Source organism: Terrapene carolina, unplaced genomic scaffold (genome assembly GCF_002925995.2).
Source record: "Terrapene carolina triunguis isolate 2854851 unplaced genomic scaffold, T_m_triunguis-2.0 Scaffold234, whole genome shotgun sequence".
Taxonomy (NCBI): Eukaryota; Metazoa; Chordata; order Testudines; family Emydidae; genus Terrapene; species Terrapene triunguis.
Window position 1 is genome coordinate 7079202 of NW_020664585.1, and position 19859 is coordinate 7099060.

Genomic DNA, 19859 nt, shown 5'->3' on the forward strand with positions numbered 1-19859 from the left:
ACTTTTATACCGTATTTAATGCCTAAGGCTTGTTTTATTCCTCTCCCTGTTTACTATGCATTTTACTTCATCAAGTGTATAAAGTTTAAATACTGTGTATTTATCACTTAAATTATATTAACTAATAAAATAAATGTAGGTGTTTTTCCACAGATGTTTAAGCTTCTCTGTACAAGTTGAAATAAATAGCCTGCAAACATCAACCCCCAGTTAGCTTCTTTATTGGAGAACTTTTATTCTGCTTGACCCAGAGAACTTTATCCTGCATTAGAGAAATGGTGAAACAGCAGGAACCTGCTAGCATGGCTGAGAGCTTGATCATTCGTGCTGCTAAATGAGATGGATAGTTCTTAGTAGTGGCAAGGGGAAGAGACCAGGATACCCCCGTTAGCAGTGGTGGGAGTATTGCTGCAGGCCCGCTGCCATTTGTTTAAACCATTGTGTGCAACTGTCTCAGCCTATTTGCATGAGATGGTAGGGAAAAATCTTCAGTGTGGCCTAGGCTTAGTATTAAATGTGCAACTTAAGTGGAAGAGATGAGTAGCAGCCCTCCAAAAGCAAGATCGTTCCTACTGCTGCCTTTGTGGGTGGTTGTGTGCTAATGGATGGCAACTTCTGACACTTCTTTTGGGAAAACTTTTCCACGGCTGGCAAAATATTCAGGGTACCTCTTCCCTTTTTTGCTGAGAGCACCTGGTGACAGCATTATGCAAAGAGCCAAACAACAGAGCTTGGCCCTGTCCACAAGGTAACCCCCCACCCCATTTCCCCAGATGTAGGTCTAGCCATGTCAATGGAAGAAGTGTAGTGACTTTCAGACAAGGTTTAGGAGGCTTTACCTGCTAGCCTCTGTATCCTGTACTTAGGTACAGCTGACTTCCTCTGAAAGCCTGATTTTTCAACCCCCGCCCCCCCAAGCCTGTTCTCCTGGCATTTAAGACAGGCCCATCTAAGCTAAATTCAGTGGCTATGCTGTTGAAGTTTAGGACTGTGGAGGGGAAGGAGAACAGGGGCAGGCTGTAGCTCATAGAGCACTAGTCCTTGCATCTGTCCACTGGATAGATCGTAGCTATTAGGACCACGTACAAATCCTGCTGTGGAAGGGTGAGTTTGGTTCACAGCTGGAGTGGTCAGAGTCTGCTCCCTCCTCTAGGCTGTGTACACCTCTACCCTAGCACCAACATAGGAAAAGCGCTTTTCCAACAGTGGCAGTAGCTGGTGAGAACACTTCAGCTCTGCCCTGGCCTCACCAGCTGCAGCATTTCTAAGAAAAGAGACCATGCTTTACCTTTGCGAGGGCTTTATTGGTTCACTATAGAATGGATTCACCTCTTATATCAAATCACTTAGAAGAAAGTGTATTCAATATAGTTAATTTGTGTATTTGGAATATTGGCATCTCCACTCATTGTGAAGTGCTATCACTGTTGTCATCTTTTTCCTTCATTACAAACACTGAATTTTAAGAGGACCAGAAAAGCAGCAGCCTCTTTATAAATGCAGCAGCCACTTACTCAAATGCAGGAGACCTAGAGAGCGCTTCATCTCCGACTCTGGGCTCCTGAAGATCAGATACATGAGGGGTAACCTGCAGGTTAGCGGTTGACTTGCCCTCACAGTAAGGAAATACATTTTATTACCATCATGCTGTAGCTAGATGCTCTCCAGCCCTGAGGGGGAAGACTAGCCACCAGGTTCACCACAGCTGGGGAAGGGATCTCACCTCTTAAGAGGGGCCTGGCTCTCCCACCAACAAGTAACCTCAAGGGAGGGCAGCTACCCTTCCCCCACTTAATGTCACTCATCTCAACACTCATCCTGGCTCAACTGTCTAAGCCTCTAGCAAAGAGGTAGGCTTTGGCTGGCTGGCCCCTCCAGGGAGCTTTCTAGAGGATATGGGGATACAGGAAGTAATGGGGAAGGGGAGACTTACTCCACTGTTACTTATCTTGAGATGCTTTCCATGAAAGTTTGGCATACATTTGTTTACTGTGGGCAGAATTTGAACAACTAGTAACTTCAGAACTTTCCCTAGTTTGTCAGTGACAGGGAACAAGAATGCACTGTTTGTCAGCCCTAAAGTAATGAGGGAGGTTTCTCTTTCCACTTGGAGAACGCAGATTGATTAACCCAGTTCCAGGAAGGGAAGCCTGCAGCATCATCATCTTACTGTCTCTCCATGAAGCAGAATAACATTCACAGCAGCTCTTCATGTTGGGCAGTTGATGCTGCCGCACCACCGCTGTCATGATTGTGTTCCATAGGTCTCACTGGGTCCCTTTAAAAAGGACAGAGGGTAGACCATCATTACACTTACAGTGAGGGCAAAATGGGCAGACCCTAGTTTAGGGTAGTGCACTAGCAGCTCACTCCTGGAGACCAGCATTGGAATCCTGCCTTGATCTAGTCAGCCAAAAAAGGAACCTTCCCACAAGAAATCTGCTCCCTGTGTGTATTAGATAATCAATTTGTGGTTTTTCACAGGTGAGTCCAGCTCACGCATAAGCATTTCCAACCAAATTTCAGCTGCAGGGCAAAAATCCTGCCCTCAGCAGCTTGGGTGAAGTCCTGTTGAAGACAAGGAGGCAGCAGAGGGCAGACACTCTATTCTCCAAGAGATACTAGGAACAGCCCAGCCTCACATCTAGATCCCAGAATTGTTTATGGTGCTGGCAGTTAGGAAGCTAATGTCAGTTACAGACAGACACTTTGACCTGTGAATTCAGATCAACAGGAATAACTTTTTTTTTTAAAAGTCACTTTTCAGAGCAGGATCACACTTAGGTCACCAGTGGAAAGGTTTGGGGAAGAGGAGTATTAGTCTTTATCCCAACATCTTCGGCTCACAAGAGGCAGGTGCTGGGGTTACAGGTCAGGACTGAAATACAGTGAGAGCAGGTTGAAATTTCTCCCATCCCTGCATCAGGAACAAGATCATGTTTCATGGAGGATAGACACTGGTTCCTAGGGTCTTGGGTTCCACCAATACATAAAATTGGCCCCTTTGAGAAGTCCTGTCCTTCTCCACCCCCTCATCTATGAAACTCTGCATTTGGGATCTGGATAGAGCTAACTTAGGGGTCATCTGGCTGCAGATAATCATTTCCATTTATCCATGGACAAGCCACAACGTCGGGGGGGGAGGAGGGGGGAGTGAACTTGGCTGCAACTATGACTAACCACACACAGCCATGCTGCTTACCAGTTCATAATCTTCTACGTATTTGTATTTCTTCTCTCTGTAGTAATATCTCTTCTTCATGAAGTACAGAACCACGATGTCACACAGGACTGTTGCCTAGTTGAGATCAAAGATCTTGTAACTGTTCTTACTTCAAGGCAAACAGATATTAGTTTAAAAATCTGTCTCAATAAAGACAATGTAACTTACCACTCCAAACAGTGCTAGCCCAGAGCCAATGTTAATCATTGTAGGAATTATATCAAATTTTCCTGCCTAACAGAGACACAGAGTGACAGTTATAAGCATTTTTGCAGACTCTGAAAACATTTAGAAGTGAATAAAGGAGTCAGCCATGAGACTGCTCAAGAAACAAAGAGCTACCTTTCCAAACACCATGATATCAAAACGGATGCCGTAAGCCTTAATTAGTGTCCGCGAGTCAGTGCCACTTGCGTCCTTGTAGTATTTTGCAAACCTGAAGAACAAGTGTTTTAGAGACTTTAAAAAAATTAGGGGTTACTTTCTGTTCCACCCCGATCCCACTGTTGCCATTATTTTACTCATACTGGCCAATGAACGGATGAGCTTGTATTATTACAATTACACATGCCATGCAATATCCATCAAGGAGAAGTTGAGAGAGCCTTAGACAGAAGTAGTTAGTGGCTAGATTAGAAGAGCTGGGTTTGGAAGAGTTCTGAAGCACAGGCAGGGGAGGAGTGGAAGAGGGGAAATCCACATGAGTGCTCTTTATAACCAACCTTGGATACCTCTTCGTGCAGTCAGAGCATTTCAGATGAGTAATTTAGTTTTCAACAGGACAAAGTGCGAGTGAAAATATCAAGAGGGTTTTAGTTTACAGATTTATAGCAGAGCCACCCAAAGGATCCACCAAGCTATATACAGTCTGATGTGGGAGGTACAGAGGATTTTTGCAGGTATGTGATTTGCTAAAGGGAACAGATAGTACTTCAGACTTGAATAAGACTTGCTTAGTGACAGTACTTGGAGCTACAAGGTTGCAGCCACAGAAGTCATTTTCTTAGCTCAAGCAACACTACTTGCATGCAGACATTTAATAGGGGAGAAAGAGGGAGATCAGACTTACTGTGCCATGTGATTTGCTGCTTCAAGTGGAAAGAGAAGAAAGGACGGAAGAGAAGAGGAATGACTGCTATTTGGCTACACGTTTTTTCCATAATAAGCACACACAATGGTAAGTGTCAATGGCCAAGTCTAGAAGCAGTTTACGCTCTGCATAGTTGGACCAGCCTGTTCTAATCAAATACGCTAGTGTAATAGGTCTTGACAGCATTTGGAGTTTGCTAGACATCCTAAAAAGCCTGCAGGCCTCTATAAGTGTGAACAAACCCTATCAGCTTTCCACAGCAAAGCAGCCTCCCGTGACAGACGTTGGATGAAACACTGTCTTCTGTTTACATGAGAATCTCTACATAAAGAGTCTTAGCCTTCGGGCTGTCACATCATAGTCTTTAGGCAGTCGACCTTCTGCCAGAATTTAAGATTCACAAATTTTCAAGTTCTATCAGATATGCCCGCTACGCTAGCTGGAGTGTTTTGTAACCTTAGTGACATAGTAGACACAACTTGAGCCAGCACACATTACAGTTAGTGCTGTAACCACGGTAGACAGTCAGACATTGCTCTTGCCGGTGGTTTAAGCTGGCCCTCCAGCCAGGTCTAGGGCTGTGATCTCCCTGATATAGCTGTACTGCTAAACATCCCTGGTGTAGACGCAGCTACACTGGCAAAATGGAGGGAGAAGCAGCTGAAGCAAGCCACACTTTCTCTTATCATGAGCTCTCCCAGTTGCAGCCACACTAGGAGTGCTTTGCCAGCAGAGTGGTAGAGCTATATTGGTTAAGTGCTTCTAGTAGTTGTCATCTTGTAACCAGAGTGAAACACTATCATCTAGCTGTACCTACATAGTGCAGTGGACTAGTTCTCCCTGCACCCAAAATCTAAACAATAGGGGGCGCCAGAGTTCATTGCCCCACGTGCAGATCCTCTGGGCACTCTATCCTCCTATGAAACATGATGGGAGGGCTGCCCAGATTTTCATAGGCTGCACTGCTACAGACATGATTCAGTGCATGTTAAGCTGAGGCTCTGACCCAGCCACTTAAGTCACCGTATCTCCACTGACCTCAGCATTGCTACAATGAGTTATAGCAGCTGAGGATCTGGTCCACGGTAAGGGGGACTCTTTGGTGGTCATAAGACAAATTGGTTTTTGGTAGCTAGATCATGACATGAACTGGGGCAGAAAGAGCATCACAACCTGGTTCCCAAGAACCCCCGTAGTTGTACTAATAATGTGGAGTGAGCCATAATGACACCGCAGACTCTGCTACTCAACCGTGTACCTGAAATTATATCCAGGTGAGACCGTGTGGTCAGAATCCTTGTTATCAAGGCGACGGAAGGTGTATTTTGGCACACAGTAAGAAGCAGATTTGTCAAGGTCACAGTTCCAGTTGATCTGCACCCCCATTACTCCACCCTGCACAGCACAAACAAACAAAAAAGCGCACACAGAGCAAATGCATCAGAGGGGGTAGCTTAAAATTGCTGGCCAACCTGTCAAAGGGATTTCTTCACGTTGACCTGGACACGCTAGTTTAGAGAAGAGCATATCTGGTTTCGAGGTACACATCAAGATTTGCTTCTCATCCCACTGCAGATACCCCACTAGACTTAAGCTCACACATTTGCCAATGTGAAACTTGTAATTCAGGGGTGATGTACGTGGCGTGTCCCCCAACTTCCTACCCATAGAACAAGCTGTTACTTTCCAGCCCATTTAAAAAAAAAAAAAAAAAAAAAAAAATCAGCAAGAGAAACCAGGATCCAGTTTATTAAAACAAACCAACCAACCAAAAACTACTTACACATGGTGTCTTTCACTGAAAACGCAAGACTTTAGAACGGTCTCAGGCACACAAACCCTTTCCACTGTTAGTGGTGCACAGTCCCAGACCCCAGCTGAATTGTTTACCAGCTTTACTTCACTTATGCTGAATGAGCCCTTGTTCATAATACTGCATAAGCGTTTTCACGAGTGCCACGCAAGACAAACAGAAGGGAAGTTAAATATTTACAAAGTAAAGTTAAAATATTCCCTATGGCCCTGGGAAAAAAAAAAGCCTTCTAACTAGCAGTCGTTTTGCTACTTGTTAGATGGCTGCCAGCACGAGCAAGTATTACGTTCTGAGGCAGTTGAAGAAGCTGCGTAACAATGGCTCCTGTTCCTTTGTTGCGTCCTCTCATTGAACAAACACGAAAGGGCAGGTCTACACTTCAAACGCTGTAGCACTTTCTCCCGTCGGCGTAGTTAATCCACCTCTGTGAGAGGTGGTAGCTATGTCAGGGGGAGAAGCCCTGCCGTCGACAGAGCGCTGTCGCCCCCGGGGGTCAGGTCAGTATAACTGTCGCTCAGGGGAGTGGATAACTGAGTGACATGCCCATGTAAGTTTATAGTGTGGATCTGGCCTAAGTGAGGACAGAATTTCCACATACCTCAACAGCCATCTCTTGAAAATTCTGTCCTGCAGCTTCAACTATTCGATGGACTCGGAAGATTGGGCAGAAGGGATCCGTTTTAGGGTCGTAAATGCAGGTCTTGAGGTAAGTGGTACTGATAGAGGGCAGAATATTTCGCCTGAAGCGGCACGAAAGAAGAGACGAGACGTGTTACAGCAGCCCTGTGCTCCTGCACATCCTCCTCCATCCCAGCCCGCAGCTCACCAAGCTTCTCAACACCCTGTTCAGCAGAGAAGTACTAGCCCCAGTGATCACACTAGCACCTCTACGGGATACTTACCTGGTGAAGTTGAATTTGGGATACCAGATATTGTTCTTCACCAAAATGGTGAAGTTCTCAGCATCCTTTAGGAAAGCCGGCCTATGAAACAAGATTAAAAACATTCACCTTTGCAGTGTCCATACACAGCATCTCAGAGCACTTTGTGAAGCCAGTTATCCAACACCCTTGTAAGGCAGGTAAGTTACACCTACCTTACTGGTGGGTAAATTGAGATAGAGGAGTGAAGGCACTTGCCCAAAGCTCCTATAGCAGTGTGCACGTTATAAAGCTAGACAGAGGGAGTGGGAGTGAAATAGGGGATCATAGGCGTCACGAGTTTGACTCCTGGTTTACTTTTCTAGCAGCACTGAATTAGACTCCTTAGTCTACATAGGGGGATGTATTAGTATTAGATTTATGTTGTGGTAGAAGAGTGCACTGGACAGTTCCTGTAATCTAAAACTGGGAAGTGGCCAGTACGCAACTAAGGCTACGTCCACACTTATGAGCTAGGAGTGTGACTCCCCACTCGAGTGGACGTACTGCGCTAGCTCTCATTGATTAGTACGCTCAAACGGTACAGTAGCCGCAGTACCATGTGCTAGCAGCCCCCAAATAGGTACCTACGAGGTCTCAGCGGATTTGTACTCAGGGCAGCTAGAATGGTCCCACTGCTTCCCAAGTTACGCTATTCTCTTTAGCGCACTACCTCCGATGCCAGCCGGGACTCACACCTCTGGCTTGTATTGCCACCCGGCTGGAAGTTAGCGTCAGCCATTGCTTTCCATGTTACTCATCCACCTTGAGGAAGCAGCCCACTGTGCCGGCAGGTGACACCAGCTGCCATGCAGTTCCGAGATGCCGCAGGGCTTATCTGACAATTCTTTTCAGCAGGCAGTGACTGCTCTCAGCTCTCCCCCATTCCTGCTACAAGTGCACCAAAGCCTCCTTGGCCGTGGTTTTCAAACTTCCATTATTGGACCACACAGTAAGAGCCACTGGCCAGAGACCACCCCTCCGGTTCAAGACCGCATGGGCCGCCAGCCCGCCCATCAGTGGTAAATAGAATGTGGCAACAGACAGCACTCACTTAGGTAAATGTGTGTCATTCTCCACGGGACACCAAGCATAGATCTCACAGGTTTTGACAGAGGTGGAGTATTCCCTACACTTCCCAGTCTGGACTCCTGGAAGGACATGGGAACAGAGTTAATACCTGGGCATCGAGAACAGCATGGCAACATTCACACAGGCTGTGACACACAACCCTCATCACCCTGTAAGGCGCTAACAGGCTGGATAGGTTATCCCCACATCACGGGGAAAGTTCAACAACAGAACCCCCTGGTAACTATACTAGTTAGGGATAGCACCAGTGTAAACCTGCCTGTTAGGGGAGGGCTAACGCCCACCGCAGCGGGGTTAACATTAGCAGTGGGTGGCCTCTAAAGAGTCAGCAGGAAAACTGGCTTCTTTGCCGCTTGGTGAGAATCTGGTAACAGCTGGTTCCTATGGTAAGTCTAACCTGGAAACCTCAATACTGCCCTTGAGAAACTCTGCCAAAATCGTGAGAGGGCCAACCCAAAACCACCAGCCATGTCTCCATCCCAGCCCATAATGGGAAGAGTCTGATTAATTATGGTGCCATTTTAGAACATCAGTCTGATACACTGAAATTGAAGGGCTAGAAGAAAATTCCAGGGTATTTTACTGTTTACACGGGACATGAAGCGTTATAACTTCCCGCCATTTAAACCGATCTTGTTAACCTGGTAAGTGGATGCTGACTTCTGAAAGGCTGTGCGTAAGGAAATCTAACTTGACCAGAGGGGAATGACTAGCACAGCAGAGGTTTACAGCTGCCAATAAACTTCACTTTATGGAGTTCAGATCAGTAACGTTCCTATTTTCCTGTGGTACTAGAACATTTATCCCTTTGTGCTCCCTTTTGTGAGGCCTCTCGTCTAAAGTTGTATTACACTTTGCTTACAGAATAAAAGCCAAGGTAATCGGACGAAACACTGCTTCCCCTCCTGTACTAGTGACAACACAACCTCTTAGGTGTCCCAATACAGTGTACATTGGTTTCATACCATTGCTGTGAGTGCCTATGTATCCTGCAGTACAGTCCTTACTGGAATTACACACAGTTGTCTTATCTGGAAGCTAGAGGGGAAGAATTGTTACTATAAGTCACAAAGATGACTTGCCACCCTCCCCCCTTCCCTCCCCGCCACGAGATGGGAGTTACTCCTCCCAGTTAAGGATTAGACTCTTCTGGAGATAAAGTATAAAGGAGACTGCCAGAGACCGTACCTACCTCAGGACAATAGCCTTGTGTCTGATTCAGTGTGATTATCAGGTTTGTCATGATGAATAACGTATTCTCCCCCTGAATAGGCAAGACAATCAATGAGATTTATGGGTTAGTTCTAAGCAGCGATGCTCTGGAAAGCAAGAGCCTCACTTGATCTGCATTAACAGGTTCTCAGGTGGTGCTGTAGAAAGCTAGTGTTTGGAGAGAGCACATGCACTGCTATTGTAATAGAGTGTCTCAGGCATCACTTGAAGAATCCTCATTCCTTAGGACAGAACAGTCCTGAAGGAGTATAACCCTTTCTACTGTGCTCTGTCCAGAGGTTCACTGAATCCACACTATGACAGTTAAGGACCACTCCATAACTCTCCAATGGTGCAGCTCTAGTGGGGTGGCACTGGCACAGACAAGGCTCCCAGCAGTTGAAGCAACAGCTCAAGTCAGGTGTAATGAAACAAGGAGATGACATGTCACCCTTGATCAGTGGTTCTCAACCTGTGGCCCATGGGCTGCTTGCAGCCCAATCAGCACACAGTTGCGGCTCATGTGACATCCTCAGGGCCATACAGGTAGTGTATATATTATTTGGATGCGGCCCACATAACACATAGAAAGCTGCATAAGCAGCCAGCAATGGTAAACAGGTTGAGAACCACTGCCCTAGATATTAGTTTAGCACCAGGCTGAACACCTCGAGGGACGTTAACATTAGTATGTAGATCTGTGACACGGCCAGAGGCAGCTACTGCTAGAACATGCTGGGGTTTTCATACGAGTGTGCAAAGAGGACCACTGGCCACTGCCAAGGACCACTCAGTCCTGCAAGCTGATCCACACAGGCACAATGCTCCTGAACGGAGTACCATTTATTTCAATAGGTCCGGTGCAGGCAGAAAGCTCCCAACTGCATGGATTAGCTGGCATGACCAGAGCTTGCGTTTTTAATCTCTTAATGTGGAACCTGTTCCAGCCTTAGTGCTTTTGTACTTTTCCACCTGCAGGCACTGATCTCCCACCTGCATTTCTTTAGGGCACAAGCCCAACGGGCTCAGATGCCTTTCCTTGCTCATGCACCAGCAAACTAGTCTTAATTACTTAATTGGCAAGTTCCCACTAAGAAGGCTCTGGCACTTCTCCACCAGGTTTGCTGTGGACAGAGTCATTCAAAGGCTGGCAGGCTGTAGGTGTCCAGGGAGGGTTGAAGGCCAAGTACTGCCCACTCAGAACATACAAGTATCGAAATGGCTGCAGGCTCTCCTCTGTCAATCAGTAACTTCCAACAGTTCCTGTTTAGTTCCGGATCAGGTTATTTGAGAACTGTTAGGACCATTGAGCCTGAGAGAATACAGTGTTTAACTTTGGTCTATTGGCTTTTAAACAAACAAAGCAATACAGAAGTAGGAGAGAATACCTGGGTCATTACTGCAGCTTTATCCAGAGGCTGGATACATACAAACAGACAAGCTTCATGCTCAAGACACAGTAGTGCTGAGCACTCTTAAACCCTGATGAAGTCAGTGGGAGTTGCAGATGTTTAGTGCCTCTGGAAACCAGGCTAATAGCCAAATGCCTTTTTCAGACCAGTAGTTTTGCTGCAGCCACAGAGAACGGGCGTTCCAGAGTTGAACACCTGTCTGCGAGAGACGTCTGTTTGTTGGCAAAGCCCTATCAAACTGTGCCAGAAAAGCCCATACCTGAGGTGGAATAACATAATCAGCCACATCCCAGACCCGGAGTCCCAACTCCGAAGTGTTTGTCATGGTTATTCCCTTCACCTTGGTGGTAACAGAACTGACCACAGAGTCGGTTTCCTGGTAGCCCTTTTCCCACACAAAGACCCAGCTGCAAAAGAAGGAAAATTCATCATGGCTTCTGCACTGAGACACCTTTCGAGATCCCAGCAGTGTGACTGGGAGCCTGGAGGCCTGGGTTCTATTTCTAGTTCCTTAGATGACTTTGGGAGAGTCTCTTAAGATGTGACTCATTTCCCTCCCACCCCCATCTGTAAAATGGGGCTAATAGGGACCCATTTCGCCTGGAAGGACAGCCTTAACTAATGCTTCTCAAACACCTGAAAGACGCTGTAATCCCCCCAGTCACCTGCTTTGTGGGGTATTATATAACTATTGGATCCCTTCAGCAGTGGGTTTGCACTGGAAGTTTTCACAGGTAAGTTTTAGGGCTAGGATCTGAAATGAGAAGGGTGATCTGGCAGACGCCAGGCATTATTTGAGGTGGAAATGACAGATACACTCACAACATCAAATGAGAATCAGCTGCAAAGACTGAAGCAGAGAACAGCAGACACTTGTGGGCTTTTGTATCTAGACAAGTCCCATCCCCCATTCAGCTCTTACTCACACTGGTATAGTGACATCAGTGGAGTTACTCTTGCTTTACACCAGTAAGGGTGGGAGCAGAATCAGGCTGACAATACATATGGGTCCCATGTGCTTTTGTTATCTGACAGGATCATCTATTTTAGGAGAGCCCCAGTGAGCAGCTTGCATTTACCTTTTATTGCTCCACCATCTACAGATGTCACTACCTGGTTTGACCAGTCCATTAGCTCCATTCAGGCAATGTAGGGGCCTGTTCTCCCTGTATTGGGCCTTGCTGTGTTTCCAACCATGAAAAGTGGGTATAAAACGGGACTGCTACCAACAGAGTTCTCCACCCACTTATACAAGTGGTAAATCACTCACACATGCATAGATGCTCTCACACAGGGTACGTGAATGCACGAGGCAGTGGAAAAGTCAGGCCCATAGATTTTTCCTTAAGGGAGGCCATTTAAAGTAATACTGACCAGGGTGGATTTGATTTGATTTAAATCACTAGTCAGGAAGACTTGATTTAATCATGGATTTCTACATAAAAGTGCATTCTGGAATATGCTGCTCAAACAGTTTCAATTTTGTTTCTATTGCCTGTCCCTCCCTTCTCACATTTATCTCCAGACTTCTTCTCCTTGTCCAGATCTATTCTGCCCCAACAATCTTCTATTCACTGAACTTTTTGAAACTTTGCACTTTTAGAGAGAGGTAAGGAATTGACTCTGTGTACACAAATTTGCAGAGGGACAATAGGGTTGAGGTCTGTTCTTTCTCCCCTCTATATATTATTTATTTATTTAAAAACATTTTTGCTGTTAACAAGCATGTTATCTCCGGATACACAAATCCACAGTTTGAGAACGGCAAAACTAAACATCTCTGATGGTATCTTCTAGACTGAGCACTGAGTCCAATTGGGCAGATAGAAAGATTAACCTAAATAATCTATACAGAAGCCTGTGGAACCCCATAAAACTGGATCGCTAATCCATGAACTATTGGAACTCATATACAAGACTTTTCTTAAACATTACGTGAATATATTGTCTCATACTATAGAATTAGAATTTATAATCCCTATTCCATGATGAGATATCTTTGAGCTATAATGTATCTTAATTAAAACTATCTTTAGATAGGTTTTTCCCTCAAAAAGCATTTTATCAAAAAAATCCGATTTAAATAAAAAAAAAATCCAATTTTTTGATGGGGTTTTTTTGTTTAAATTGATTTTTATCCATCCTGATACTGACATTACCTTAGTACATCAAGGTAACAGGAAATTTGATCTCTCTTGCAGTTTTTGAGAATTTTAATGTTGCCAAAGTTTGTCATTAGCCTTGGGATATTTGGAGTTTCTTAAAACCCCAGCTCCCGGACTCGTGTTGAGAATCTCAAAATTTTAGAGAAAAGTCTAGCCCTCATGATTACAGAGAAAAGCTTGAAACCATGAACTCTAAGAGCTAAAAAAAACCAGAAAGCAAATGAAGAGCCCATATTGTTGTTTTAAAAACTTCATTATTTCTAAACCAATCTCATGATCTGTGGGAGGTCCCCCGTGATTTTTGAGCACTGGAGGTTGGCAGTACTGTTACTGACTAGTATGAAGATAGTTCGGGGACAGGAAATGTCTCAAACATGTGAGAGGAGGAAGTTACAAGTAACAAGCCACATTGAAGACAAACACATGAGATCATCCTGGTCAGTGATCTCCTGGTCCAGCCTCTGGTGCCAATTCCCAAGACTCTCATACTGTAAAAGGCAGACAGCTATCCCTCAGCCCGATATGCTTCTGTCCTGCACAACAGTTTAGCCTACGAGTCAGGTATTGAAAATTCAAGCCCCTGAGAGCAGCTTGGGGCATTCCATTCACAACACTTCGGAAATCCCACAATTCGGAACAGCCACAAGGCCATTCTCTCTAGAGAGTTTCTGCTCTGTCACTTGGAAGCCATCTTATGGGGCTGAGCCACTTATTTAGGGAAATCCAGTTTAAGATCCTTTCAAAAGGCCTGATGACTTCCCTGGATGTCTGAGCCTTGACAGCTAAGGACAGCCCCATTAAAGGGAGCTGGCACTAGACGTGACACTATCCATGAAGAGGAGCTACCTTATCTCAGAAGACAGAAACACCAGCAATAGCCAAACAAGCTTAGGTTCCAGTTGAACTCCCAGTACAGTCAAGGGGAGTCTTTCCATTTGCTTTAATGGGACTGGATCAGGCCCTTAAGTTAATTGCCTTAGGTTCTCCATTCTATTTTTGGAGATTTGTTCAGCTGAAAAAGGAACTAGATAGGCTGAGGTTTCTTTCCACTTTACATTTAGTGGGCAGATGGGAAAGGACTTTGGGGAGGATGGCTGTGGAGAAAACCACTGAGCTGTGGTAAACGAAGAACTGACAACAAGCCAAAAATCTCAGAGTAGAAGAGCACAGTGAGAAACCAGATAGGAAGAAGCCAGGTAAGAAATGACCTCAAGTTTTTGTAAGAAAAAGCAGAGATGACAGCACCGGCGTTTTTCCTTGTGCATGGAAACGGGCTGGTCTCCTCTCACCCAGTCCAGCGCATATCAGGAGTAACTCCAGCACAGTCAATAGCATTACACGCATAAGACTGGGGAGAGAGGAGAATCAGGCTGCCAGCAGAAGAATCCAACCAAGTCACAAATTAATGCCACTTTACCATTCCTCTGTTATGCAGTCAAGTCACCCAGAGACCTTTTGGTGCCCCATGGAAGTTAAGGCAATACTGTTAAAAAGACATTCCAATTACATATCTTATTTCTCCTCTTTGAGGGCTTGTGACATCCGCATTAAGTTAAATTTCTCGCTATCATCTGATGTCCATCTTTCTGTTTGTGATATCAGCTATTTCAACAGCAGTCAAGTGACACGACCAAAATTCACAACAGATGACAGAGAGAAATGCAGATTCTATGATAGAACAGCCAGTTAAGAAGACACTGATGTTTCCATAAGGTGTATGCAGTGTTGTTGTAGCCATGTCGGTCCCAGGATATCAGAGGGACAAAGTGGGTGAGGCAATATCTTTTATTGGACCAACTTCTGCTGATCAGAGACAAGCTTTCGAGCTTACATAGAGCTCTTCTTCAGGGCTGGGAAAGATTCTCAGAGTGTCACAACTAAATAAGGTGTCAGCAGTTCAATACAAGACCCTGAATTTTTCAATCTATTAGCATAACAGATATTAGATATGTAAGAACTATTAGACTAAATGTAATTCTCTCCATCCAGTAGCAAAAGGCTCTGTGGCATATTGAAATGCTTTACCTAGCCCAGTTTTAAGTAAAGGGGATTCCATCACTGTCCATGTGAGACTCACTATTATTAAAAAGAACAGGAGTACTTGTGGCACCTTAGAGACTAACAAATTTATTAGAGCATAAGCTTTCGTGGGCTACAGCCCACTTCTTCGGATGCATATAGAGTGAAACATATTGAGGATATATATATATTATATATATATATACATACATACACACACACACATACAGAGAGCATGAACAGGTGGGAGTTGTCTTACCAACTCTGAGAGGCCAATTAAGTAAGTGAAAAAAACTTTTGAAGTGATAATCAAGATAGCTCAGTACAGACAGTTTGATAAGAAGTGTGAGAATACTTACAAGGGGAGATAGATTCAATGTTTGTAATGGCTCAGCCATTCCCAGTCCTTATTCAATCCTGAGTTGATCGTATCTAGTTTACATATCAATTCCAGTGACATCATCACAGGGCCTAATCACATCAGCCATACCATCAGGGGCTCGTTCACCTGCACATCTACCAATGTGATATATGCCATCATGTGCCAGCAATGTCCCTCTGCCATGTACATTGGCCAAACCGGACAGTCTCTACGCAAAAGAATTAATGGACACAAATCTGACATCAGGAATCATAATACTCAAAAACCAGTGAGAGAACACTTTAACTTGTCTGGTCATTCAATGACAGACCTGCGGGTGGCTATCTTACAACAGAAAAACTTCAAAAACAGACTCCAACGAGAGACTGCTGAGCTGGTAAGACAACTCCCACCTGTTCATGCTCTCTGTATGTGTGTATATATATATATATATATATATATATCTCCTCAATATGTTTCACTCTATATGCATCCAAAGAAGTGGGCTGTAGCCCACGAAAGCTTATGCTCTAATAAATTTGTTAGTCTCTAAGGTGCCACAAGTACTCCTGTTCTTTTTGCGGATACAGACTAACACGGCTGCTACTCTGAAACCGGTCACTATTATCACTATTATTAGTAATTCCTGATATTCACCTTAAGTTTCCTAGCTTGATTTCACTCCATTACACCCAAAAAAAAAAAAAAAAAAAAAAAAAAAAAAACAACCTTGGTCTCTAAATAATTCTTTTTCTGTTCTTAGTATTTACTCCCTTGAACTTTTTCTAGGGGATAAAAACCACAACAGCTATGTCCCTCATTTATTGGGACTTACAACTGCCCCAAAAAGATAGTCACTGAAGTCTGAACTCCATGTTTTAATATATTTCAGACCCTGCTGAGTACTCAAGTCAAGATACTTTCTTTTATTAACCGTTTTCCCGAGTATTGATGACCTGGGCGACTAGCTACTATGACAACTCTGTAAACATTAAGTTCCAGGATCTGCATGAGCTTGTAAGATCACTTGGTCAAAGGCCCAACCCATCAGGTGAGCTTTACAATGGGGAACTTCAGGGCACCAACTCTGTTGTGACAGACAAGCTGAGCAAGGATAAGTTCTCTAGGCAAGAGCCCTCCACTGCAGACATAACCTGCCTGCTACAGGAAACTAAAGAGACCAAGATCTTCCTTCTGGCTAAATCCCTACATTTGCCTTAGAATCCCAGAGTTTAGTTGGTTTGATTTAGAGTCAGTTACAACACAGGGATCCGGAGCCATCTGGGCCACAACCTACCTGCCAGGCATATTTCCCTTATCTTGTGGGCAGGGTCACTTTCCTTGTTGCTGCGCATCCTGGCACCCGAAGTATTGAGTCCAAATATTTTGGAGGCAGCGCTGGGGAGCTCCCGTGCTATTACACCACCGCCCAGAGACCCTGATCAGGAGCAGTACAAGCAGAGGCCAAGCTCGCTCCCTGCCCCCAGGCAACTCCCAGTGCAAAGGGGGTGGAAGACACGAACGTAGAAACGTCGTTACACAACTCTGTATCAACTTCACCTGTCCCATGCGCCCACTGCCGCTAGCCATTGCTTGATCCCTGGCCAGGGGACCCAGAACACTGCGCACCCCCCGCTAAGTCAGCAGCCCCCCATCAGGCGGGGGGGGGGGGAGAATCTCTTCCCCGGAATCCCCTTTGCAAAACACAGCTGGGATGGGGGGGGGCTGTTTTCCCAACGGCGTCATCACAAATGAAAGTGAAAGTCCCTGCAAGGGGGGGCGGATCGCACCGGGGGGTGGGGTGCGCCTCGTGCCAGCCCCGGGGCAGGGGCTCTGCAGGGCGGACCCGCCGCGCCGGCTTCCCCCAGCCCCGCTCACCCGACCACGTAGGCCAGGATGGCCAGTTGCACCGCCCGGTTCACCAGCCCCACTTTGCGGCTCTTGATCAGCACGATGCGGGGGGTGTCGTACTCGAAGAGGAAGCCGCGGAGCGCCCCGCAGCACGCCCCGGAGGCCATGAGTCCGGCTGGGGGCTGCGGCCCGCACCTCCCTCGGCCGCGGGTTCAGGCTCGGCAGCTGCTGGACCTGCCGGGGCCCTGGCTCGGGAACTCCCTCCCCCGGCCGCCCCCGCAGCGGTCCGGCCCCGGATTGACAGGGAGCGGGCACCCCCTATTGGAGCAACTCCGCCCCGGGCCAGCCCCCGGCGGGCGTTTCTGGGCCGCCTCTTCCCGCCCTGGGGCAGGAGCCTGTTGTGGTGGTTCTGCTACACAATCAACTCAGGGTTAAACAGGGATTGGGAATGGCTGAGCCATTACAAACATTGAATCTATCCCCCCGTGTAAATATTCTCACACTTGCTTCTTATCAAACTGTCTGTACTGGGCTACCTTGATTATCACTTCAAAAGTTTTTTTCTCTTACTTAATTGGCCTCTCAGAGTTGGTAAGACAACTCCCACCTGTTCATGCTCTCTGTGGCCTGGTCTACACTAGGACTTTAATTCGGATTTAGCTGCCTTAATCCGAATTAACCCTTCACCCGTCCACACTACAGAGCCAGTTAATTCGAATTAAAGGGCCCTTTAAATCGATTTCTGTACTCCACCTCGACGAACGGAGTAGAGCCTAAATCGATTTTGTTAATTCGAATTAGGGTTAGTGTGGACGCACACCACCGAATTACTGTGTTTAAGTTAATGGGGTAGTGTGGCCGCACACCACCGAATTAATGTGGTTTAAAACCGAATTAAGGTGCTTAGTGTGGCCGCGCACAATCGAATTTATACAACCTGTTTCCCAAATTCGAATTATCTAAATTCGGATTAATCCTGTAGAGTAGACATACCCTGTATGTGTGTATATATATCTCCTCACTGCTACTCTGAAACCGTGCATTAATCCTGGGGCTCTCGGGGGGGGGGGGCTGCTGCACCCCCTGGCTGGAAGTGGTTTTACAGGGTTTACAGTTTGGGTCAGTGGCTCTCAGCACCCACAGATACAAACTGTTCCAGCGCCGCGGTTCACAGCCCTTTAAATGAAGGCAGGGGGGAGAGATAGGGATTGCCAAGCAATCTCATGTTCAACAATCATGAGATTTAAAAAGAAAATATCAAATTTTGGGTCCTCTTGCCGCCTGGCTTCTGAGCCTTTAGGGGGCACTACGTGTTTTCAAGCTTTTTCGCTACAACCACAAGGGCTAGAAATGCACTTTTAAAAAACATGAAAGCTGATCTCTCCATGCAATCTCGGATTCCAGCAGCTGGGGAGTTTAGATAAACACTGAATACCGTGAGACTCACGTCAAAATGACGAAAGTTGGCAACACTGATTTAACACAGACAATTTTAATCCCAAGCATTTGAGTTAAGTAGCTGTATTAACAAACAAAACAGAGTTCTCATCCGTCTGAACAAAAATCATTTCCTTTTCAATCGAATTGGGTTTCACTTGTGCGATGACTTTGATATCATCGACCAGTCATCCATAGAGCCTACCCTGCACAATATGGTGGATACGACCTTAATTTCTAATTATTATTATTATTTAACCCAAAAATCTCATCAGGACTAGCCCTCCCCTTGTGCTAGGCAGATGGTGGGAGTACTACCAGTGTTTTAGTGCAGGTAATTTTTCTGTGGAATTTGTATCATGTTATGGCCACGTCCTACCCCAAGAAAAGACTCAACTAGAAGCCCCCAAGGTGTTTAGCAACCACAAGCATGAAAATAGATGCAAAAGGGAAGCTCGCAATGAAGGCAAAGGGGACCCCACTACACACTAGGGTCAGATGACCAGGGCAGTATCAAAGGTTTAAAGAGTAAGTGCGGGAGGAGGTGACTGTAGAAAATCAGGCCAGAAGATTAATGGAGGGGTGTCTTCAGTTTTCAACTGCTGCTGATGGAATTTTAAACAGCCAAGACATAACGGCTTCTGGCGCGCGCGCACACACACACACACAATGCCCGCCCCACCCCCCACTGGGTCAGATTCTCCCTACAGCTACCCTATGCCAGCACACTGAAGTCAGAGGGTTGCTGGGAGCAGAATCTGGCCCAGTAGTTACATATATCTAGCAAGGCCCCAATTCCGCTCCCATTTACAGTGAGGACAGAACTGGGCCCTAGATGTCTTAGGCTCACCATTTATCTCTTCCCTTAGATCAAATCCTTTACTGTATTTTTTCTCTCCTACAAAATTGATCAGATGTTCCAAACAATTGAACTGCAGTGTGATACCAAGCTATGATGACTAGATGACCTCCTGAGGTCTCTTCCAGCCCTAATCTTCTATGATTCTATGAGCTTTAAAAGTGGCCACGATTTGCTAAGGACAAAGAGCTCTGACACTTGGCTGCCCAGATACTATGGCGATGGGGTTTTCGAAATATGGGTAGCAATAATAATGATTTTCATAATAGTCCAACAAAGCATTAGAGAGGGGAAGGGGATTGGCTGGGGATTTAATGTATATGCTACTGCAAAATCACTAAAAGAGAGTCTTCCACTCGGCTATGGATTGATTAAACATTGTATTTATTAATGGAAAAACTCAGT

General features: G+C 45.6%; 1 protein-coding gene across 1 annotated transcript; it reads right to left on the reverse strand.

The window, feature by feature from the left end:
* Nucleotides 1-205: 205 nt before the first annotated feature.
* On the reverse strand, nt 206-17422 carry P2RX4 (purinergic receptor P2X 4). The gene is made up of 12 exons (XM_024196184.2): nt 17186-17422; nt 11022-11169; nt 9331-9402; nt 9104-9176; nt 8101-8197; nt 7029-7109; nt 6725-6866; nt 5572-5708; nt 3566-3659; nt 3392-3457; nt 3203-3298; nt 206-2278 (listed from the first exon to the last, which is right to left on the reverse strand). The coding sequence occupies exons 1-12, from the start codon at nt 17323-17325 to the stop codon at nt 2246-2248; spliced, it is 1179 nt and encodes a 392-aa protein (XP_024051952.1). The 5' UTR covers nt 17326-17422; the 3' UTR covers nt 206-2245.
* Between the last annotated feature and the right edge of the window lie 2437 nt (nt 17423-19859).

Bases quoted from the DNA above. Each gene is read 5' to 3' on its own strand.
- P2RX4 (XM_024196184.2), bottom strand. From the start codon at position 17,325: ATGGCCTCCGGGGCGTGCTGCGGGGCGCTCCGCGGCTTCCTCTTCGAG. The intron at 11,170-17,185 runs GTGAGCGGGGCT...CTTCTTTTGCAG, and splicing joins ATCCTGGCCTACGTGGTCGG to CTGGGTCTTTGTGTGGGAAA. The intron at 5,709-6,724 runs GTATGTGGAAAT...TGTGCTGTGCAG, and splicing joins TTCAAGAGATGGCTGTTGAG to GGTGGAGTAATGGGGGTGCA.